The sequence below is a fragment of the Penicilliopsis zonata genome (assembly GCF_001890105.1).
Source record: "Penicilliopsis zonata CBS 506.65 unplaced genomic scaffold ASPZOscaffold_14, whole genome shotgun sequence".
NCBI lineage: Eukaryota > Fungi > Ascomycota > Eurotiomycetes > Eurotiales > Aspergillaceae > Penicilliopsis > Penicilliopsis zonata.
In genome coordinates this window covers 189,202-211,776 of record NW_019208923.1, presented here as the reverse complement: position 1 = coordinate 211,776, position 22,575 = coordinate 189,202, and the positions used below count along the sequence as shown (strand labels likewise).

General features: G+C 58.0%; 5 protein-coding genes across 5 annotated transcripts; 4 read left to right on the top strand and 1 right to left on the bottom strand.

Annotated features, from left to right (window-relative positions):
* Nucleotides 1-1,415: 1,415 nt before the first annotated feature.
* ASPZODRAFT_72091 (hypothetical protein) lies at nucleotides 1,416-3,080 on the top strand (the record flags this gene model as incomplete). Its single annotated transcript, XM_022729808.1, has 2 exons — nucleotides 1,416-2,375; nucleotides 2,448-3,080. The coding sequence occupies 2 exons, from the start codon at nucleotides 1,416-1,418 to the stop codon at nucleotides 3,078-3,080; spliced, it is 1,593 nt and encodes a 530-aa protein (XP_022578789.1).
* Nucleotides 3,081-4,681: 1,601 nt separating this feature from the next.
* Nucleotides 4,682-5,342, top strand: ASPZODRAFT_135073 (hypothetical protein). The gene is made up of 2 exons (XM_022723698.1): nucleotides 4,682-4,804; nucleotides 4,869-5,342. Exons 1-2 carry the CDS (start codon nucleotides 4,690-4,692, stop codon nucleotides 5,300-5,302), a joined length of 549 nt encoding a protein of 182 aa, XP_022578788.1. The 5' UTR covers nucleotides 4,682-4,689; the 3' UTR covers nucleotides 5,303-5,342.
* Nucleotides 5,343-6,092: 750 nt separating this feature from the next.
* ASPZODRAFT_759466 (hypothetical protein) lies at nucleotides 6,093-7,637 on the top strand. Its single transcript, XM_022730055.1, has 2 exons — nucleotides 6,093-6,326; nucleotides 6,374-7,637. The coding sequence occupies exon 2, from the start codon at nucleotides 6,399-6,401 to the stop codon at nucleotides 7,500-7,502; it is 1,104 nt and encodes a 367-aa protein (XP_022578787.1). The 5' UTR covers nucleotides 6,093-6,326; nucleotides 6,374-6,398; the 3' UTR covers nucleotides 7,503-7,637.
* Nucleotides 7,638-7,766: 129 nt separating this feature from the next.
* Nucleotides 7,767-15,526, bottom strand: ASPZODRAFT_160906 (hypothetical protein; the record flags this gene model as incomplete). The annotated part of the gene is made up of 2 exons (XM_022726490.1): nucleotides 7,894-15,526; nucleotides 7,767-7,860 (listed from the first exon to the last, which is right to left on the bottom strand). Exons 1-2 carry the CDS (start codon nucleotides 15,210-15,212, stop codon nucleotides 7,767-7,769), a joined length of 7,413 nt encoding a protein of 2,470 aa, XP_022578786.1. The 5' UTR covers nucleotides 15,213-15,526.
* On the top strand, nucleotides 15,422-22,510 carry ASPZODRAFT_18471 (hypothetical protein; the record flags this gene model as incomplete). Its single annotated transcript, XM_022727225.1, has 4 exons — nucleotides 15,422-15,547; nucleotides 16,263-21,983; nucleotides 22,038-22,151; nucleotides 22,241-22,510. 4 exons carry the CDS (start codon nucleotides 15,422-15,424, stop codon nucleotides 22,508-22,510), a joined length of 6,231 nt encoding a protein of 2,076 aa, XP_022578785.1.
* Between the last annotated feature and the right edge of the window lie 65 nt (nucleotides 22,511-22,575).

The following is a 22,575-nucleotide window of genomic DNA, read 5'->3' as shown; positions in this document are numbered from 1 at the left end:
TGGCTAGCTAAAGTTCCACTAACTTGTCGTCTGTCCTTTTATCCTGCAAATGCTCGCCCTGCTTTATGTCAGGCTCATTACCTGGGCCACTTTGAGACGGTTTGCCGGGCCGTGAACCGGACTGCATTTTCCCCCAACCCGGAGTAAAAAAGATCTGCCAGTCTGCCAGTCTGCCAGTTAGCCAGTATTCCTTTGAATCGGTGGGAATGTCTCTTACGCACCCAGAACAGCAGACCCGCGGCCGGCATAATTGCATCGCTGCTGACCAGTGGAGGCCTGCCAAATGTGCCGAATAAAACGAAGCTAGGAGGCCCTCAGCCCGCTAGACATGTCTGTGCTCTTTCTCCCCAGCAGCACCGGCGCGAATCCTGGCGTCGCCCCCCCCAAATCCGTGCAGAAGTTGAAGCCGAAGTGTGGCAACAGCGTGAAGGTCAAGGGGAAAGTAGGAAGGTGCGGTGGGAGGAGGTCATGTGCTCTGGCGACTGCTGGATTCGGCCTAGACGGACAGCAGCACAACAGGCAACAGGCAACAGGCAACAGCCTCAACAACCTCAACAACCTCGACCTACTTCTTTCCCATCATACCGCACAACGCATCTCAAACAGACAAGAGAGGCGGCTTTAATTACGGTTTAGGAGGACTGCCAGGTGGCTAGTAGGTATGGCTTCCCTGCCTGGAAGTCTTACTGCATGGTACAATACCAGGTACAGGTCTACTGGTCGTGGCAAGAGAGAAAAGCTAACATTGACAGCAGAGGATAAGTCTAAGAACGGAACGGCCTGGACTAGAACGGGGGGATAATAACCTGAATTGATCTGTCCGAGGGTCGATTTCCCCACGCTCCCCAGGAAAATGGGCTGCCCGGGGGTTGGTGGAAAATACCGCGGAGAGCCTAGAACGGTGGGAGAGGACAAATTTGCCTCTCACCAATCATGAGGGCGCCCAGGACATTTTGCCTAATGTTGCAACGTCGTGCTTTCGAACCGAAGGAGCTAAGGCTGCTTCGTGGTGGTGGACAGCCAATCATTCCACGGACCGGGGCTGCAAGGGTCAACTTAGGTGACTTTGGACCGGCTGAGAAGTCGAGAAGTCCAGCAAAACGAGTCATCCCCAGGAATATCGATCATGAGTTAGCCGGGTGGCCAGGTTCTCCTTGCTCTCCCTCTGGAGAAGCACGATCAGGCATGTAGCAGGTGATTAACCGCCAGGAGGATTCTCCCGTACAGCAGATATAGAGCTTCAAAAAACCCCAGATTTTGGTGTAGTGTCGAGAAACAGATAAGAGCTCCTGTTCTCTCTCTGTTTCCCTCCGTTTCCCCCCTCAGCTCTCCATTCTTGTTTCTCTACCCATCCATCCTGCCCAAGAGAGGGAAGAAATCTGCCCATCATGTCGAAGCCCCGCGAGCAGGTTGTCATGAACGATTCAGAGATTCCGGACCCCAAGCACGACCCCGAGCATGTGGAGGAGGCGGTGCTCGCGCGCCTGACAGACGATGACCTGTGGAGGATGTCGCAGGAGGCTCTCACGTTGAACTCGTGGACTGGTGTCCGGCTCATGCTTGTCATGTTTGTCCAGTGTTGCAACATGGCTGGATACGGGGTGGACTGGGGTATCATCAGCGGTATCGACGACTTCTCGACGTGGCACGATTACTTCGGCTTCCCCAGCAGCGGCGGCACCTACGGCACACTCAATGCGCTGATGAGTGTCGGCACCATCGCCGGCGCGCCCTTTATGGCGTTTGCAGACGTGATCGGCCGTCGTGGTATCAACTTTGTCGGAAATTTCCTTGTCCTCGCAGCTGCCATCCTGCAAGGCTGCTCCAGGACAGTCCCCCAGTTTATGGCCGGCCGGTTCATGCTGGGATTCGGCACTGCCCTCATGTCTAGCTCGCAGTATATGGGCGAGATCGCGCCGCTCCATCTCCGTGGTCGCATGGTCGGCTGGTTCGGTGCCTTCTACCAGGTTGGCGCCCTGGCCACCTTGGGTGCCATGATTGGACTCGCAAACCTGTCCAATAACTGGAGTTGGCGTGCCCCTCTGCTTCTTGAGGGCTTGTTTCCTTTGATCGTTTGCTCGACCATCTACTTCCTCACCCCTGAGTCGCCTCGTTTCCTGATCCTGCGCGGGAAGAAGGAAAAGGCTCGTCAGGTCGTCGCCCGGTACAGTACCACCAGCGGAGATGTGAACGAACCTATCGTCGATGTCGTCATCCGACAGATCGAGGAGTCGCTCGAGAGTGATAGAACCAGCTTCCGAAGCTTCTGGGATTACCGCGTCTTCTTCACCAAAGCTGTCCGCTACCGTCTTCTTGTCCTCGCCCTCTACTCGGTCTTCCAGCAGTGGAACGGCGGGTCAATTATCACCTACTATGTAAGTTCCCCTTTTCTCCTTATTTGCATGAACTTATCTCCACGTGCGCACAATGCTGACTATACCTTGTAGATGTCCCCTGCTCTTGACACGATCGGCATCACTGCCACGAAGCCGCAGCTGGGTGTGACCATTGGCACGACGGCGGTCTACTTTGTCTTCACCGTTGTCGGGTCTCACCTGGTGGATATCTTCCGCCGGCGCACACTGATCTTTGCCGGTCTGTCTACCATGATCTTGTTCGAGTTCGCCGCGACCATCACCTCCTGGCAGTACAGCCTGAGCGGGAACAAGGCGTCGGCCGACCTGACCCTGCTGTGGATCTACCTGTACCAAGCCTGCTCGGCCACCTTTGTGGCTACCATGCACAACCTGTATCCGATCGAGGTGCTATCCCTGCCCCTGCGCGCCAAGGGGATGGGCCTGTACAGTCTTATACAGGGTGCTGCGGGCGCGGTACAGACGTACGGCATCTCCGTCGGCATCCAGAAGATCGGATACAAGATCTGGGTCGTCTATGTCGTCTACAACACCATCCAGCTCATCCTCGCCTACTTCATCTTCCCGGAGACCTCGAAGCTGTCGCTGGAGGAAATTGACGCCGTGTTTGAGACCCCGGGCATCGCCCCCGTCAAGATGAGTCTGGATATCAAAAAGGCGAAGAAGGAACTGGAGAGATCGGCCCGCGAGGGGGAGAGGGTTTGAATCCTGTGTATTTAGTTTCGAGTTCAACCCTGCCGTTCTATAACTATTACTGCAGCTCTCGGCTCTTTTTGAAATAGGAAATCCAACGAGTAATGACTATCATTGAGTGTGGTCCTTTGGTACAAGAAGAAGAAGAACAACAACAACAACAACGAAACAACTAAAGAAGAAGAAAAGAGAGAAGGCTTCTAGACGCTTCCAGCGGGTATCTGGGCTACACGACAGCAAATGCAGGCAGGCCGTTGCCCGCTTCCCGCTCCGAGTGCAAAGACCGTGCCCGTATACCGTACTCCGTGTCTGTAGCCGTGTAGATGATGCCTAGCTACGAGTAAGTAGGTAGTATGAAGTCAGCCAGGGGGAGAGTCGTACAGTCCCCCCCCCCATCTGTAGCCGACGGACCCTGGCCAGCTCAGCGTCCCAGTGCCCGTGGCTGTGTTTCTTGCCGTGAAATATTCCCGACGCAGATGGTGTAACCCTTTTCACGCGTTTCTGGTTTACTTTCTTTCCTTCTTTACGAGAAAAAAAGAAGAAAACAGAACAGACTGGTCTTGTTGTGTCATTGTGTGCGGTCTCTCGGCAGAATGTTTCTGAGTCTTGCTGAGATGCATTGGGGGGGGATGATTCTTTTTGTGGGAGGTAGACTGTAGTTAGTCAAGTAGAAAGTAGTATTAAGGTCGATTTGGTCTGTTCAGTGGAATCATCGCTGGACGGCGATCTTGAAATGAACATCTGCCCAAATCCGATCGACCGTTTGAATTCGGTCGGGCCACGGCTGCAATGCTTCGGATTCGTGGCAAGAGCAGCAATCCGCAGGATAGAAGGGGTCATGATAGGCGGAGAGATGCAAAGCTTTTCAAACCCTGATCGTATGAAGAAGGTGTAGACCGTTTGATGTATATATGTTTTCCTGCTCTGGAGGACAGAACTATATGTCGTGGAGAATGAATGTCACCGTTGTTTGTAGACCTCTAGACTGGAGAGAAACCGATCAAGAATGGCCCGTTCTTCTAGAAACTCCAAGACTCAAGGAAGACATTTCTATCTGGATACCACCTCTTGCGGTCAATTGTCTAGCATCGCTTGGCGCCTCCCCCTGTTACGCCACCCTATTGTCACGATGCGTGCGGGAGCTGCAACCGACCTTTTCGACGTTAGGCACAAGAAAAAGCTTGGACGCAGCCTCACTTCATGCATGCATGTTTGATACAGACAGAAGAGATCCGTGGCCAAGCGAAAAATGAAACCCGGCATTTTGACCGCCCTAGTGAACTCTCTGGGATTTCAGTCCATGCTGGAAAAGAAAAGGAGAGAGAAAGGGAAAAAAAGAACCTTCTGCCCAGCAGAGAGCCGCCATCGACTCGCGGCTGAGTGCTCGCAAGGTGGCAGGTTACTTTCGGTGTGATCTTAGTGGTGCGACAATCTAGAAGTTCACGGTTCAACAAACGAAGATTGAAGTCGTCGGCGATTGGTTACTTGGTCGACGAGCACGAGACGGATGGACAAACGGGGCGTACACAGGTGAAGGGAGAAGCATTTCTGTTTAGGTGCATCTTTCCACGGCAGCAGGTGAGGGATTGTTGTTGTTGACCGACTTGTCTATAACCAGGAGATGGTTGTCGGTATCACACTGGCAAAGGCCAGAGAGCGAGGTAAATATAAAAGGCCAGTGCCAGGACTTATTTTTGCCTCTTGTCTTTTGATTGTAGAAAGAACTCATCCCAGAGCTGTATACCAGTTAGTTATATATCTTAAGATTCTTCTTTCCTTCTTCTTCTTCTTCTTCTTGACCTTCTGCAAAGACTTTCAATTGCCTTGTCAACCGTGACAGAGAAGGCAATACCAATTCCTCCCCTGCCGGGACATCAGATTGGAGGTATCCGACGTTCCAGGAGGAGTCTAGAGGCATGCCGTCAAAGTCGACGCAAGACTCCTTCCCCGAGGTGCGCGGGCTCATCTACGACGAATCCGAGATGGCGCTGTTCCACGCCAAACTGGCTTACCACTCGACAATCGACGCACGAAACGCCTCACAGGACACCAACCTGGCATCGATCTCGGAGCATCAGGCTCGGATCCTACGGCGCTGGGAGATGCTGAAGCAAGCCGAAAAGGAGCTGGCAGACAAGGGGAAGAGCCTTTCCGCCGCAGACAAGAAGCAACTGGCGCAGTACGAGTGGAGATACAAGCGACTAGAGGAACTGGCCACCACCAAGGCCGGATAGGATGAATGACCAGCGAGTGTGGCGAGGGGGGGGGGGGGGGTTGTTATTATTCCAGGCGTTCCAGGGAGGTGCCTTTTCACATTTTCAGCGATGTTTGGTCAGCATTTCCATTTTCCCACAGGATAGACATCTCTTAGAGCATTGTTATCCGCAAGGAACAGCATGTTTTCCTTCTTCTTCTTCTTCTGTCTGCTCGTTGTATTGTCATACCGAGACTGTCTCAAGACCCCTGATGGCCTGATTGTAACATTTCTGTTGCACGTTCCAATCGACAATTTAATTCTTGCTTCGCAAATCTCGAGTAATTCGGTCACAAGGCGAATTCTTCCAACATGGATCAATGGATTCTTCCAGGAAGCCGCTGACGTTACATACCGGCGTCACACGTGTAACACGACAACAGTTCTGCACATTTATTTTCCTGTCTGCATCTCGTCTCGAGAGCATGCTTCTGCCAGACAGATCTCCAGCCGTTCAGCCGTTCAGCTGGTTTCTCGGTATTTCTGTAGAACGGTCGTCGACCTTGGCTGAGTGAGAACAGCCTCCTGCTCCCTCCTCCCTCGGCCATTCTTGACATCACGCTGTAAACGCCTCCTCTACAGCAGCTCTGAGCAATGTAGACAGCAGTCATCTCGTTCACAGCCCAGACTCGGCCACCAGCGATTGTCGGAGATCTCCGAAGGGCGCTGAGGGTGGTTTGGTTTGGTAGGCCGAGGCAGTCTCTCTCGTCTCCCTGAGCAAGCATTAGTACGACTGGTGAGAAGAGGAACTTATCGTATAGGAAAGATGCACAACGAAGCAACTCGTCGGGGGGAAGAAGAAGATAAGAAGAGGAGGTGAAGTCGTCTTTAGGATTGCTCGATAGAATCGAGTAACCAGACGGGGGAAAGCGCTGTCTTATCTAATCGATAAGCCTTCCTCAGTATTTAGTCACTCTCTCCTCCTCCCCTCTTCTTCTCTCTCTTGTCTATCTTGTCTATCTTCTCTCTTCTCTGTCTTCTCTCTCTTCTCAGTTTGATCAAAGGTGAGTAGGGAGCCTCTGACTGTTTGATTTCTGACTAAAGCTCCTAGGCATTCAATCGCTCCAAGCAGCACCATGACCACCTATATCGCCGGCGAGGAGATCGACAGGGTCTTCGCCCACACGACCAATCTAGCCTCGTCAGCACTGAACAGCAAAGTGCTGGCCTGTTCGAACGACTACTTCGCCGCGGCGTCGAACCTGCTCACTCCGACGCCCGCCATCCACCGCCCCGGCGTGTTCGTCCACACGGGCGCCTGGTACGACGGGTGGGAGACCAGACGACACAACCCAGCCCCGTACGACTGGGTGGTGATCAAGCTGGGCGTCTCCAGTGGGAAGATCCAGGGCGTGGAGGTCGACACAGCCTACTTTGTCGGTAACTATGGCGAGCAGGCAGAGCTGCAGGGCATCCACGCCCCGGATCTCACCGAGGAACAGGAAACGGAGCTCTGCAATCCCGCCTTTACAGGGTGGAAGACCATTCTCCCCCGCCAGCCGTGCGGGCCTTCGCAGCGTCGGGCGTGGAAACTGCCCCTCGACCACCAAAACATCCCATACTCCCATGTCCGGCTACTGATGTATCCGGACGGTGGCTTCGCTCGACTCCGACTATACGGCCATGCGATCCCGCCGGCTCTACCCATAAACACCAGCACCAGCACCAACAACCCTATTGAAGAACTCTCCTCCGCCCTGGTGGGCGGGTTAGCCCTCGGAGCCTCGGACCAGCATTACACCCCCTGCTCGAACCTGTTGCTGCCCGGTCGCGGCAAGGATATGGGTGACGGATGGGAGACCGCGCGGTCACGCACCCCCGGCCACGTCGACTGGGCGATTGTTAAACTCGGGCTGCCTGGCTCGGTGGCCCGTGTGGTCGTCGACACAAAGGACTTTCGCGGCAATTTCCCCCGTGCAGTAAGAGTCCACGGCTTGACGGCTACTACTACTACTACTACTACTACTACTACTACTACTACTACTACAGAACCAGACCATGATCATCCTGACTGGGTGGAACTGGTCGACGGAGACCAGCCCTGTCGGGCGGATACAGAGCACATCTTTGAGTGTTCTCAGCTGACGGACGACGACAGGGTCTTCACTCATGTCAAATTGACTCTGGTGCCGGATGGGGGGGTGAAACGCTTTCGCATTTTTGGGAGGAGGGCAGAATAGAAAGGATAAAGTAAAGAATAAATCTATTCTTATGTACAGCTAATAAATCCGTACACTGGTATCCAACAGAACTCGAGGGGAATAGAACAAAACTCCCATAATCCAACATGAAACAAAGACCTTTTCTTTCAAACATTAGTTCCGTACACAAGTACATGCACCCGGCCTGACAGGCTCAACCTGCAGACCCCAATAGTCGTTTCATCGTGATCATAGATGTGGAAAAAAAAAGTGTGCGGAGGGGAGAATATGCTAATCAAAATGTCAATGCGTCTCCGAAAGAGTAAACGAGCCCAAGGGCGTCGATCGCAGATGAACCTGTTTATCGTCATCACCAGGCGCGAGAACGATGGACGGACTCGGCGATGAGGACGGGGACATACTGCCAGGCGTCCCTGTCCCCGTCCCCGTGCCCGTGCCCGTGGCAAGATCATGGCTGATGCTACCGCGGGTCTTCTTGCGGATCGCCAGCTTGGAGTACGAAGGCGCCGGCTCGAGATACTTGTCGAGCATTTCGCTGAGGATGGTCGACCGGACCGGCTTGGGCAGGTAATTGTTCATGCCGGCTTCAAGGCACTTCTCGCGATCCCCCTCGATAGCGCTGGCCGTCATGGCGATCACCAGCACCTGATTCACGTCCGGGTCGGGGTCGCGGCGGATCTCGCGCGTGGCATTGTACCCGTCCAGCGTGGGCATCTGCACGTCCATCAGCACCACGTGGAACGGATTGCCTTCGTGCGCCCGCAGCCGCAGGGCATCGACCGCCTGCCGTCCATCGCTGTACGCCTCACACTGGAGACCCAGCCCGTGGACGAACTTGACCGCGATCTTCTGGTTGATCGGGTTGTCTTCGGCGATGCACACCCTGATCTGATCCCGGGGGGTCATTGACAAGTCCCGCACCACCAACGGCTTGGGTGCTGCTGCTGCTGCTGCTGCTGCTGCTGCTGATGTTGCTGTTGCTGTTGCTGTTGCGGTTGCTGTGCCGTTTCCACCACCACCACCACTGCTACTGTCGATCTTGTGAAAGTTTTGCGACCAAGGCGCCTTGACAATGGTCTCCTTGGGCGCCTTGCTGAACGCCAGGTGGAACGTGACCGTGGTCCCCACGCCGGGCGTCGACTCCAGCCAGATGGCCCCCCCGAGGACATCCTCGATGATGGCCTTGCAGATACTCAAGCCTAGTCCGCTGCCGCCGTACGAGCGGGCCGTGGAGCTATCGGCCTGCGAAAAGGGCCGGAAGAGCCGGGATTTCTGCTCCTCGGGGATACCGATCCCCGTGTCCGACACAGAGCATTCCAGACGCACCCGGCTCTTACCCTCGCGAGAGATCTTGGCCTTGACCGTCACGGAACCCTTTGGAGTGAACTTGTAGCTGTTGCTGAGTAGGTTCATGAAGATCTGATGCAGACGCACGGGATCGCCCATGACCACCAGGTCCGGTGGGACCTTGTCGAGATCCTCGATGGTTTCCAGGCCGCGGTCACGGTGGGTGTAGCGCAGCGCCCGGACAACCTCGGATATGGTCTCTCGAATGTTCAACGGCACGGTGGAGATTTTCATCTTGCCCGCCTCCAACTTGGAGAAGTCGAGGATGTCGTTGATGAGGGTCAGCAGCGTGTCGGCACAGACGCGGATCGACTCGACGTATTCGTCCTGCTCCTTGCTCAGATTGGTCTTCTTGAGCAACTCGGAGAGGCCGATGACCCCGTTCATGGGCGTGCGCAGATCATGCGAGATGTTGGCCAGGAAGATCGACTTGGCCTTGGCGGCGTCTTCCTTCAACTTGACGTTGTGCTTGGCTTCGGCCTCGGCGACCTTGGCCTTCTGTTCGGCCTCGCGCGCTTGGGCCAGGGCCTTCTTCTGGGCTTCGATCATCGAGGCGTTGAACGCACTTACCTTGCGCACCTCGTGAAACAGCGAGGCGTTGGAGAGCGAGATGCCGATCTGGTTGCACAGCAGATGCAAGACGACCACGTTGCGCTGCGTGAAGGAGTTGGGCTTGCCCTCGATATGAATCACCCCGACCAGGTGGTCGGCCTGCAAGATGGGCAAGGCGATGACGGACCGCCCGAGCGGGTATCGCGCCTGGTAGGCTTCGCTGACGTTGGCAAACCGCTCGTCCTCGAGGACGTTGTGCACAAACACCTCCTCGCGCGTGCGCAGCACGTAGTGCGAGATCTGCTGCGCCATCTTTTCCCCAAGCTCAGCAAACGGGAGACCGTCGACCCACGACTTTTGGCCCATCTCCACGTCGCCGGCGGCGGCAACCGCGAACCCGGTGTTCTCAAACCGGCGGGCGATGACGGCAAAGTCCGAGCCGTTGCAGGACTCGATAATGATCTCGATCATCTTGAGGAGAAGCTTGTCAATCTGCAGCTCCGACGACATCACCTGGCTCGACTCCAGAATGCTGGACAGGTCGATGATGTCCAGCCCAACGCTGGAGATATCCAACGAACGTTCTTCCAGGGTCGCCCCGTTCTGTTCAATCCAGCGATGTTTCCGGTCGTCTTCAACGATGACCGAACCCGAGGCGAGACCCACCAAATGGTCCGGCCCGGCCCCCCCCGTGGAGGAGCGGTTGATGGCCAGGAGCGAATCGACGGTCTGGCAGGCCGCATCGACCGCCTTGGACGTGGTGGCCGTCCGGAGGAGCCATTCGTGTTTCTCCGACAGCTGCTGCACCTTGCCATTCGCGCCGATGGACGCCCAGGCCGCGATGGCGGACTGGGTGATGGAGCGCGCCGCCCTCTTGGCGCCGCGGCGGATCAGGTATTCGGCATGCAGCTCGAGGGCGAGGGCCTCTTCGAAAGGCCAGCCGTGCAGCTGGCAGTGGTCGATGGCTGCCTCCAGGGTGCAGGTTGCCGTGTCGTACTCGCGGTGGTACTCGGACAGCAGGGCTTCGAGCAGCAGCGACCACATGCCGTAGTTGACGTCGCAAGCGCTGCGCGCAAAGTCGACCTCGGCCTTGTACGCCAGCACACGGTCGAGATTTTGTTCTAAATTTGACTGGGCCGGGTTCTCAAAGTGCAACACCAGGTGGGAGAGAGCCATGTAAAAGTAGAAGGAGTAGCGGCAGCGGAGGGTCCAGAGGTAGATAATGGTCTCGTCCATCTGCGCACCCAAGGCGATGATGTGGGAATAGTGGCCGTAGGCGAAGAGGGGGATCATGCTGAAGGCCTGATAGATGTCGCGGGGCCGCTCCGACGTGCACGAATGGGTGTACAGGAAGGCGAGGTACTCGTCCGTGCGGTGGTGCTGGTCCGACATGACCCCGTGCGGGTCATGCCAGGCGGTCTTGCCCTGCATGGCGCGGGCGACCTGACGGATGGCCAGCAGAGCCGTGCCCCCGCGGACATCACTGGTCCAGTCCGGGATCTCCTCTGGGCCGTCGTTGCAAAAGGTCTCGATCTGCAGCATGTCGTGGCCGAGGGCCAGGCGGGCGAGCGCCATCGACGTCAGGGCAAACAGGAGCGCATAAGGGTCCGTCTGCAGCAAGGGCGAGGATTCCAAGACATGCTCCAGTCGGGGTAGCGCCGGGGCGAGGGGCACGCGCAGATGGTCGACAAACAAGAACTGCAGAGCGGGCCCGACCCCTCGCTCCGCGGGGGGGCACCGCTCGAGGATGGCCGCGGAGAAGTCGCTGAGGCGGATGCCGAGGTCAAGATCATGAAACCGGGAAAAGGCCATCATGGCCAGGTGCGGGCGCCCGATGCAGATGTGACCGAGCCCCCCCCGATAGATGTGCACCTTCATGATCTCGACCGCCATGCGGTAGTAGGTCAACGGGTCGTCCCAGAAGAGGAGCGCGACGGCGGCGGCCAGCACATTGCCGATGGTTGTCAGCGTGCGATCCGTGGTGCAAGGCATCTGCAGCACCGTCTCCACGTCACACTTTTCAAAGTGAGCCTTGATCGTCCGGAACATGGCGTCGCACTCCTCCCACGTCTTCGGGTCGCCGAGGGGGACCCCAAGTTCGTCCAGCGAGGTCGTCAAGCACTGCATGGCGCGCTGGGGGTTTCCCGTCTGCACATGGATCCTGGCTTGCACGACCCATGCCTGGGCCTTGCACTCGGCCGTCTTGCCATGGATTTGGACCTCATCGAGTAAATTGAGAGCCTCGCGATGGTGGCCCTGAAGCCACATCGTCTCCGCCGCGGCTATATGCAACCGTAACGTCTCGTCGTAGTCCACATCGACACCACCACCACCACCACCACCACCACCACCATTCCAGGGATCATCCTGTAGTAGAGCGAGACAATGTCGGAAATACCAGAGGGCCGTGGGGCGTGCACCAGATTGCGCTGCCGTCTGCGCTGCATCCCAGAGGGCGGTTCGATAATCCTTGCGGTGAACGACACGCGCACGGATGATCTGCGCCGCCAGGGCGATGTGGCGAGCCATTGAATAGCGGCTGCGGCCATCATGGTAATACTTCATCATCGTCTGGGCGATGATGAAATGCATCTTTTCCACATTATGACATTCGCGCAGATCGGCCACGGCCTGGGTGAACCGATCGTTGGCGAATTTGAATTCATCATCCGTCTCACCGGGGACGAGGACGTACGCCTGGACAAGCAACTGGAGTCCCATCACGACGTCGGCTTCGGATTGCCGGATGAGAGTGAGCATCTGCGGACAGGTCACGTCAATGACGTCGTCGTCGTCGTCGTCGCCGGTGGAGTAGAGGAATTCGCTGGTGAGCAAGCGTTCGACCAGGGCAAAGGAGAATGGACTGCCCAGGAGGGTGCCCCAGATCATGATGGAACGAGCGACCGGGGGTAGCTCTTGGAGACGGCGGGTGAGGAAGGAGAGACCGAGGCCTTCCCCGTAGGTTGGGGCCACGAACTCGGTGAAGATGCGGTCAAGGTCGAACTCCCAGCGGGAGTTTTTCCAGGAGTACCAGACGCAGTTTTTATTGTAGCAAGTCTCGAGCATCATGCGGATGTAAAACGGGTTTCCGAGACTCTTCTCCTGGATGACGGCGGTCAGGGGGGTCAACGAGGGATTTGGATCCTGATGCATGGTGGCGGCGACGAACTGCATGGTCTCGTCTTCCTTGAGCGTGTTGAGTACGAGACGAGTACAGTTGGGTCGGTCGGTGTTGTCGAAAAACGATTGGATGTCCTCGTGAACGAGCTCGTCGCGACGGCAGGTGAGGATCAAGACGCAGGGGAGCTTCGCCTTGACAATGTTGTTGACGAGCTCGAGGGTTTCATCGTCGGCGTAGTGCACGTCATCAATGCACAGACAGATCAGTTTAAACTGGCAGAGGGTGCGGAGGATGTCAAGGAAAGTTTCCATCAGACGCAGGTTCTTCGAGGCAGCGTTGGAGAGGAAGAAGTCGACCGAACTCTGGCCGTGATCGGGGCCTGGCAGCATCGACCGACCGACAGATCCCAACCCCTCTCTGCGATGTAAATGATGTGCAATGGGCCATCGGGGTGAGGGTTCCTTGCTATTGCCATTCCCATTGCTATTGCCATTGCTGTTGGTTGTGGTGTTGTTGTTGTTGTTGTTGTTGTTGTTATCGCTACAGACGGAGGCGAGTAATTGTTCGGGTAATTCTAAGACGCGATGGAGCTTGGGCCAGAGCGGACGCAGGGCGGTGCGAAGGGTATGATGATACTCTGTGGTGACATCACGTTCGGAGAAGATCTGGCGTAACAGGCTGGCCAGGATCTTGGCAAAGGGTTCAAAGGGGATCCGGCGGGCCCGGTCCAGGCGGGCGACGGCGATGTAGCCGAGTTTGCGGATGGCAGGTTGGACGCGGTTGATCAGGTCGGTCTTGCCGATGCCCGGGGCACCGGTGATGGCGATGACCTCACAGATGCCGTTGTGACGGAACTTGCGGGCGGTGACGGTACGGCGGCGGGAGGGAAGACCGTGGAGGCCGGCCGGGTCCAGGTGACCGGGAGTGCTGCTGCTCGGGGTGGAGAGGTAACTCTCACGATCCGCGGTGGCGGTGTCCCAGGAGCTGGTGCTGCGGACCTTGTTCAAGGTGTAGGAAGGGGGACGTTGGGTGGAGAGGGAGGATTCGGCACTGTAGAGGGAATCCTGAGCGGCGGAGGTGACGGAGGAGGCAGTGGTGGTGGTGGTGGGGAGGGGGATGGTGATGGCCAACTGATGGCTGGGAGCGGTGCCGATGGAGTTGGTGCGCGAGGTAGAATGATGATGGAGTGAGCCGGAATCGCTGGAGGCGGAGGCGAACTCGCCGGCGGGGCTGTCGACGCGGCCCTCGGAGGCGGAGGAGATGGAGGCGAGGCCGTAGAGGCCTAGGGGGGCCGGGGAGGAGGCGGAGATCTTCTGGGCGGCGTAGGCGGCGGCGGCGGCGGTCTGCTGGCGTTGGTGGACGGAGTCGACGATGGCGAGGATACGATCCTGTTCGTCGCGGCGGCCGAAGAGGCGGGTGGGCAGGGTGAAGAAGGAGGAGACGTCATGCTGGGCGACCTGGAAGGCTTGCAAGGCCTCGCGGTTGGCGTCGCCGAGGAGCTGGGCGATGTCGGCGAGATCGCGCTTGACGGCGGAGATGGTGTGGTAGCGGTCCCCGACGGAGCGGCGGGTCATCTTCTGGATGACGGCGGAGATGGCGTCGGGGACATCCATGCGTTTTGTCGAGACGGGAGCCAGCTTCTTGGCCAAGACGTTCTGGACGACCTCGACGGGGTCGTGGCCGTCAAAGGCGGGGCGGCCGACGAGCAGGATCCAGAAGAGGATGCCGAGGGCGTAGATGTCGGTGCGACTGTCGGGCTCGGTGGGCATGCGGCCGGTCTGCTCGGGGGCGATGAACTGCAGCTTGTTCTTGGCGCCCAGCTCGCGCGAGAGGGTGGACCAGCCCTCGCTGAGGGCATTGTCAAAGGAGCGGGCGCCATTGCCGGTGCTGATCAGGCGGACCTGGCCGGTGTCGCGGGCAAAGTGGAAGGCATCGCCGCGGATCTCACCATGGACGGTCTTGAGGCCGTAGTGGAGGATCTCGAGGCAGTCACAGGCGCCGATGGCGAAGTCGAGGAAGAGCGGCAGGGAGATCTGCTCGCCGGGGGTGGACTGGACGCTGGTGTGGGCGCTGCTGACACGGGAGGAGGAGGAGGCGGAGGAGGAGGAAGGGAAGAAGAAGGCGGCGGGCCCAAAGGCGACGAGATCACGCAGCATGTCCGGGCCCGGCGACTCGAAGATGGCGACGAGCAAGGGGCCGGCGTCATCCGAGTCTCGCGGCAGACGGATGAGATCGAGCGGGCGAGGGGTGTGGTTGCACTCCGGGTCGGCGGTCTGGACGATGGTGCGGATCATATGGAACTCACGCTCGAGACGGACGACGTGGGCGGAGACACGGGCGATGACGGGCATCCAGACCTGGTCGTAGTCGAGACGAGGCAGCGACAGGTCGCTGCCGGACTCGCTCAGACTGCTGCGCCAGTGATGCCTGAAGCACGGGCGCGACTCGGTGCGCGGCGACGACGACGACGACTGGCGGGCGGCGAGACTGGAGGGCCGCGAGGAGGCGGTGGCCGCCGGGGTCGAGGCATCGGAGTCTGGCGAATGGCGGAGACCAAAGACGTGCCAGTGCGAGTAGGTGGAATGGAAGGGCTCCTGGATCTGATCCCAGGTGTAGCCAGGCAGCTGGGCGAGGCGCTCAAACAGGCGTGCGGGCGGCAGCGGCAGGTCCTCGCCGAGGATGTGCGAGTCGTCGTCCATGGCGGGCATGGCAAAAGAACGGGTATGACAGAAGTCAAGAGCCAGGGTGCAGAGAGGCTAGCAGAGTGCCATGGATACGATGAGATTTCCCCTGGCAGAGATGGTGGTGGTCAGCTTCCGCGTGGGCCGCAAACGGAGGGGTTTCGACGTGCTGAGATAGGAGTCGAGGGGGAGACGCAGACGCAGACGCAGACGCTCACCGGGTTGGAACAGCGAGAATGGCAGCCTGTTTCGAGATGAGAGGAGATGAGCAGCAGCACGTCCCCGATGAGGCCGGCAGAGAAACAGACGAAGCGCTGGGCGAGTCGAGCGACTCTTTCTCTTGGGAGGGAAAACAGCAGAAGGTGCGAGAGGGAGAAGGAGAAGAAGACGAGGTCTGGGCACGTGGATGACTAAGCTGAGTCAGCACGACGGGTAGAGGACTAGCCGGATGGAGTTAGTACGGTGGGGATGAGCTTACTATATTTAGTTAGAATGGGCTATTCTGTATTAGGTTAGACGCTGATCCACGTCACATGATGTATTATAATACCTGGCAACCTGCCACAATCAATACGTCAATACATACATTAACACACTACTAACATACCTATGTATTTATGTATTGCTGTATTGTTATAATGTATATTGAGATGTCTAATAGTAGGTAGTCAGTTAGTTCTGCAATATAGGCAACAGTAGTGTACCTCACTTGGTATTATTTGTAATCTCAAGGAGATATAGATGATTTACTGGTTCTGTTCACTGTTCAGTATAGTCTTTCCTCCTCTACCTTACTAGATATAGATGACTCGGCATATTAGTATTATATAGGATTATAGGATTATATTCTATTAGTATTATGAGTATACTATGAGTACCAAGTATTATACAGTAATCAACTCGATAACGATCACTCCAATAGCTTTACTTCTTGCTTGAATAATCTCAATGAGAAAAACAAAAGATAAACTGAATAGAATAGAATAAGAATAGAATAGAATAAGAATAGAGCAAGGATCCTCGCTTCCACGCTGACTCAGCACGACGTCATGGCACACCAAACCTCCCTCTCTGCAGAGCCTGCGCCGTCTCCAACCTCCATCGCCAGCCGCCATCGCCATCCCATCGTCTGTCGAGTCGCTGCTTCGACTCTGCCTCCTGTCCACCTCGCCGTCGCTTCCCTCCACTCCTTTCTCCCTCCTTCGCCGCCCGTCCCGAGCCTCCTCCGACCGCATCACTCCTTCCCCCCCTCCTCCTCCGCCTGAGCGATGTCCGCCCCCGTCCGCTCCCCTGGAGTCGGTCTCGCCCTCGAGTAGCCTCCTCCCTGCTGCGTCCTTTCGTTCCCCCTGCCCCTCTGCTTCGCCCGTACGCATGGGTGAGCTTGTCTGCGGGAGTATGGCGACCTCGCCACGGCCCTCGTCGTCACCAGAGCCAGAGCCCGTCACTACTGCCGACGATGACGCGGGAAAGAAGCCGCCGCCGCCGCCGCCGCCTGGCGACCAGGCAACCAGCGTGCAGACCCTCCAGGCTCTCCGGAGGCAGATGGAAGAGCTGTTAGTCTACCAGCAGCAGCAGTCTCACCATCTCTCCAATCCCCTCGTTGATAATGCCAGCGTCAAGAAACCCTCCTCCACCCACCCCGTCTCGCCGCCGCCGCCGCCGCCGCCGCTGCCGCCCGTACCAGACAGCAACAACAGTCTCCCTGTCTCGACCAACTCTGACTCGACTGTTTCGGGGGGGACTCTTCGAGCCATATCTCCCGACCAGCCCGTCCATCAGACTCCGTCCTATCCGTTTCCCAGGGTACAACAGCAGCAGCAGCAACTGCCGCTGCCGCCCGCCCCGGCCGTCGGGATGCCCAACCGCTTCAAGCTGACCTTTCCCTCCGACAAACTCAAGGCTGGGACGGTGCTGCCACCGGCAGCATCGCCAGGAGCAGGCGTGGCGATAGGAACGGATCCTCCGATGGCGCGACACCCCCCCCTTTCCCACGGTTTCCTCCCGCCAGACGCCAAACCCGTCGCTGAGGACCCTCTATACCCGACTCCCAACCTCTATGACCTCGCCCTCCAGCTGAATGCCGAATCGGGGCTCGAGGCGTGGTGGGCGGCCGTCGTGCGTATCCTTCGAATCCACTACGGAGCCGAGAGGGTCTCGCTGGCCGTCCCGGGAGATGCCACCGACCTGGAGAACGTCCCGTGGGGGCAGAAGGCTGTCTTCAACCATTCCGTCCCGGAGAGATGCTACGATGAACCGCCGCCGACGGACTCCTTGGCCAAAAGTACACCCACCCAGGGCCCGAGCAGTAGGCCGCCCCCCCTGCAGGCGTCGACATCGGGATCCCCCAGGCGTCCTCCGCTGCCATCCCGTCACTCGTTTGCAGGCTTCGGGCAGAAAGCACAGGAGAGCCAGACTGGCTGGCCGCGCCCCTTGAGACCCAAGGACTCGTCTGATACCTCCTCGACAGAATTCGCCGAGTCGCGTCACCAGGAGGCAGACGATACTCCCGCTTCTACTTCTTCTTCTTCTTCTTCTTCTTCTTCTTCTTCCTCACCAGATGCCGTCCGACACGCCGTCTTCTCCATTCCTCGCCCGCTCGAGGTTGAGCCAGATCCGTTAATCAAGCGGACGGGCGTCGTCAAGCTGTTTGGACGCCTCAGACCCGTCATCCTCACCCGCGAGTACTCGCAGGACCATGTCAGGACATCCACCACTCATGCCCACAAGAAGAACAACCAGGATACCCTACCCGTTCAGACTCCCGACGACAAGCTTCAAGTGACGCCCGACCATGAACCGCCGGTCATGGCCACCACGGTCCAGCCCAAACTGCTCTCGACCCGCGTCGCTCGATCCCGATCCATCTCGACTCGCACAGCGCTGCCACCGCCGCCGCCGCCGCCGCCGTCAGTCCCCCTCGGCCCATCGTCGCTGCGAACGTCCACCACCACTGCCGAGCTTTACGACGAATATGAGCAGATCCCTCCGTCTCCCTGGTCCCAGTCTCCTGCACCATCTCCTGCGCCCCGCGCCCAGGCCGATCATAACCCGTTTTTCAATAGCCATACCGTCGACGAGAGCGCCTTCTCCAAACACCCCCCGCTCCACGACTACGCCAACCTGGAGCCGTTGCAGGCCATCGGCGTCGATCACGCCAAGTCGCTGGTCCATATCCCTCTGCTTCATGCCACCCCATCGCCAGATCCCTTCTCCGGCCCTCCCACAGCGACGATGCTGCCGCTCCGCTTCCCCATGGCCATCATCTCCATCCTCTCCTCCATCATCCCGTACCCGGCGAATATCCGCCAATCCCTCGAATTCCTCATGCCGCATCTGACCGTCTCCTTCGGCCTGGCCCAGCGGTACTCCCATCTGGAACGCCAGCTGGCCGCCGCCTCCCGTCTCGAAGCCCCCCGCTACGGCCACCTGCTTGGTTTGGGAGGCACCTTCTCCGACGAAAGTAGCGAATTGGAGCTCGTCGCTGGTCTCAGCGGCCATGTCAGCTCTACCCTCGGCGATGACCACTCGCTCTCCGCCCGTGCCAGCTTCTCCAGCCCCGACGACAAGTCCTCCACCTCCGTTCGTTTCAGCCCCTCCCTCTCCTCCTTTGGTACCCCAAGCGTGGATTTCTTCACCAGCGGGTCATTCGTCGGCAGCTCCCATCATCATCGCCCTCTCGAATCTCCCAATGTCACCACCACAACAGTTGCACCGGCAAGTGCTGCAGCGGTTACCACCCTGACCTCCAAACATGCCTTTGATGCCGTGGACAGTTATTTCCATGTCACCCAGAGCAGCAGCACCAGCAGCAACAACAACAACAACAACAACAACAACAACAACAACAATAGACCAGGGAATGAACCCGCACACCCTCATGCGCGGAACCGTCTCTCGCGATCTAAACCCTACCTCGTCTCCTCTTCCACTCCTTCTTCACCGGGAGGGAGGCTCTGGACCAGACTAGCCGCCACCGATGACTCGGTCGCTCACGATCCAGGTCTTATTGTGGCCTCACCAGGCCAGGAGATGAAATCCTGGGTGATGTCACCTACACAACTGCATCAACCACTAGTACTACAGCAGCAGCAACAACAACAACAACAGCAACAACAGCAGCAGCAGCAGCAGCAGCAGCAGCAGCAACAACCACACCAAGGATCATCCTCCCGACAGGCGTCAGCCACCTCGATCTATTCGCAGTTGTCCCGCGAGCTTAATCGACCGTTTCCGGATACCGTCGCCCAGCTGATGCTCAATTCGGTTCCTCTGCATCTCTTCCTAGCCAAGCCGCAGAGCGGGGAAGTGATCTGGACGAATACCAAGTTTGACTCGTATCGACGCAGCCAGCCGCAGGAGCCCAAGCTCCGGGACCCCTGGCAGAACCTGCACGCGAGCGAGCGAGACCAAGTGTCGCGAGGCTGGGAGAACGCGCTGCGGACTGGCTCGCAGTTCACCGAGCGGGTGCGTGTCAAACGGTTCAACGATGAGTCCGCGTACCGCTGGTTCATCTTCCGGGCCAACCCGTTACTCTCCGCTACGGGCGAGGTGCTGTATTGGATCGGCTCCTTCTTGGACATCCACGAGCAGCATATCACGGAGCTCAAGGCGGCGCAGGAGCGCGAAACGTTCGCCATTGACGCCAAGTATCGCGCCTTCTCCAACTCTGTTCCGCAGATCGTCTTCGAAGCGGCCGAATACCGCGGCTTGATCTTCGTCAACGAACAGTGGCGTCTGTACACCGGGCAGGACCTGCAGGAGGCCGTCAACCTTGGCTTTGCCAAACATGTCCACCCGGATGACATTGACAAGTGCGATCTGCTCTCACTGCAGCTTTACAAGTCGTCGGTTTCTCCGACGGATAGTACCGGCACCACCACCCAGGTGTTATTGACTGATACTCCTACTACTACTACTACTACTACTACTACTGCCACTACTACTGCTACTACTACTACTACTACTACTACCAGCCCGCTACAACACGGAGTGACGCCCGCCCTGAATGAGCTGGTGCGGCGCGGGTTGGTCTCGGTGCAAAAGGACGAGAACGGCCGGGTGTTCTATTCGATCGAGATCCGGCTGCGGTCCAAGGGGGGTGATTTCCGGTGGCACCTGGTGCGGGTGGTGAAGGTGGAAACGAGCAGCTTCGGGACGGGCGAGGCGTCGTGGTACGGGACGTGCACGGATATCAACGACCGCAAGCTGCTGGAGCGGGAGCTGAACAAAGCGATGCAGCAGCTGAACAAGGAGATGGAGTCCAAGACCAAGTTCTTCAGTAACATGTCGCACGAGATCCGCACGCCGCTCAACGGCATCCTGGGCACCATACCCTTCATCCTGGACACGCAGCTGGACACGGACCAGCGGCGCATGCTCGACACGATCCAGAACAGCTCGACCAATCTGCGCGAGCTGGTCGACAACATCCTCGACGTCTCGCGCGTCGAGGCCGGCAAGATGACCATGGTCAACTCGTGGTTCCACGTGCGGTCGGTCGTCGAGGACGTCATCGACACCATCTCGTCGCGCGCCATCGACAAGGGCCTCGAGATCAACTATCTCGTCGACCTCGACGTCCCCGCCATGGTCGTCGGCGACCGCTTCCGCATCCGTCAGGTCCTGATCAACCTCGTCGGCAACGCCGTCAAGTTCACCTCCCAGGGCGAGATCTACACCCACTGCTCCGTCTACCACGACCCATCCATCCACCTGAACCCGTCCGAGATCCTGCTGCACTTTGACGTCGTCGACACCGGTAAAGGCTTTAGCTCCTCCGAGGCCTCGCGTCTCATGCAACGCTTCAGCCAGTTGGGTGAGAACGGCTCCCCGCAGCACGCAGGCAGTGGCCTCGGCCTCTTTCTCTCCAAACAGCTCGTCGAAATGCACGGCGGTAAACTCACCCCTAGCAGCCGCAAGGGCCAGGGCGCCAAGTTTTCTTTTTATGTCAAGGTGGACGCCCCGCCGCCGCCAGAGGCTGCCGCCGCTGCTGCTGCTGCTACATCCTCACGCGTTCCCGATCCGTTGCCTTTCAAATCACCTGGCTTTCGCCAGGGCGAGGATCTCTCGCCCGGTCTAGAGTCGCCGTTTTTCCCACCCTCGACGGCGTCGGAACCCTCACTCCGATCCGTGTTCCAGACGGTCTCGGAGCGGTCGTCGCTGTCGTCGGCACTCCCCACGCCAGAGCTGCAGCCCGCTGCTGCAAAGCTGGCGATAGGCCCACCTTCTTCTGTGCCGGCACTACGGTCCAACCCTCCGCGCGACTCGTACTCCATCCTCATCCTCTCGCCGCTAGACCACACACGCGAGGCAATCAAACAGCACATCGAGCAGGTAGTGCCGCACGAGATCCCATCGCAGATCCTGTCGCTGCCCGAACTGGAAGACTGGCGCGAGATGGTGACCGCCAACATCAGCCCGGCCATCACCCACCTGGTCCTCAACCTGCCCGAAGCCGACGACGTGGCCGATGTGATCCAGTATGTCGTCGCGCAGGGCCAGGTCGCGACAGTGGTCATCATCGCGGACCTGTACCAGAAGAAACAGATCGCGGACCGGCTGGCCGAGCTCTCGGCCACAGGGCGCGCCGTCCACACCGTTCCCAAACCCGTCAAGCCGTCGGCGTTTGCCACCATCTTCGATCCGGATAATCGGCGCGAGCTGAGCAAGGACCGCAACCAGGACATGGCGCGCGAAATCAACAATAACTTCAAGACCGTGTCTAAGATGGTGAAAGAGATGATCGGGAACAAGGGTTACCGCATTTTACTTGTCGAAGATGACGAAACCAACAGGATGGTAGAACTCCACACTTGCGCCCCCCAATTCAATGCACAGTTGACTGATTGACAGGTCATGTTGAAATTCCTCGACAAGATCAAGGTGATGGCCGAAACGGCAACCAACGGGCAAGAGTGTCTCGAGATGGTCTTCTCCAAGGACCCGGGCTACTACTCTCTGATCATCGTAAGCTCTCCTCTTCTCTCCTCTCCTCTCCTCTCCTCTCCTCTCCTCTCCTCTTATTATACGTAATGGCCCATGTTCTAATCGCGCAGTGTGACATCCAAATGCCCGTCAAAAACGGGTACGAGACCGTCCGAGAGATCCGCGCCTGGGAGTCGCACAACCATTACCCGCACATCCCCATCATGGCGCTCTCCGCCAACGCAATGACGGAGCAGATCGAGAACGCCGCCCGCGCGGGCTTCAACGACTACGTGACCAAGCCGATCAAGCATACCGAGCTGGGGAGGATGATGATGGAGCTGCTCGACCCCGCCAGGCCGTTGGTCCTCCTTCGAGACCGTCTCCATCATCATAGATAACTTCTTGATACCCTTTCCTTACTCATCTCTTTGGACACAAATTCCCCTTGGTGTCCGCGGTTGAG

Coding starts and splice junctions, on each gene's coding strand:
- ASPZODRAFT_135073 (XM_022723698.1), top strand. CDS start 4,690: ATGGTTGTCGGTATCACACTGGCAAAGGCCAGAGAGCGAGGTAAATAT. Junction 4,805..4,868: donor AGAAAGAACTCATCCCAGAG/CTGTATACCAGT, acceptor CTTCTTCTTGAC/CTTCTGCAAAGACTTTCAAT.
- ASPZODRAFT_759466 (XM_022730055.1), top strand. CDS start 6,399: ATGACCACCTATATCGCCGGCGAGGAGATCGACAGGGTCTTCGCCCAC.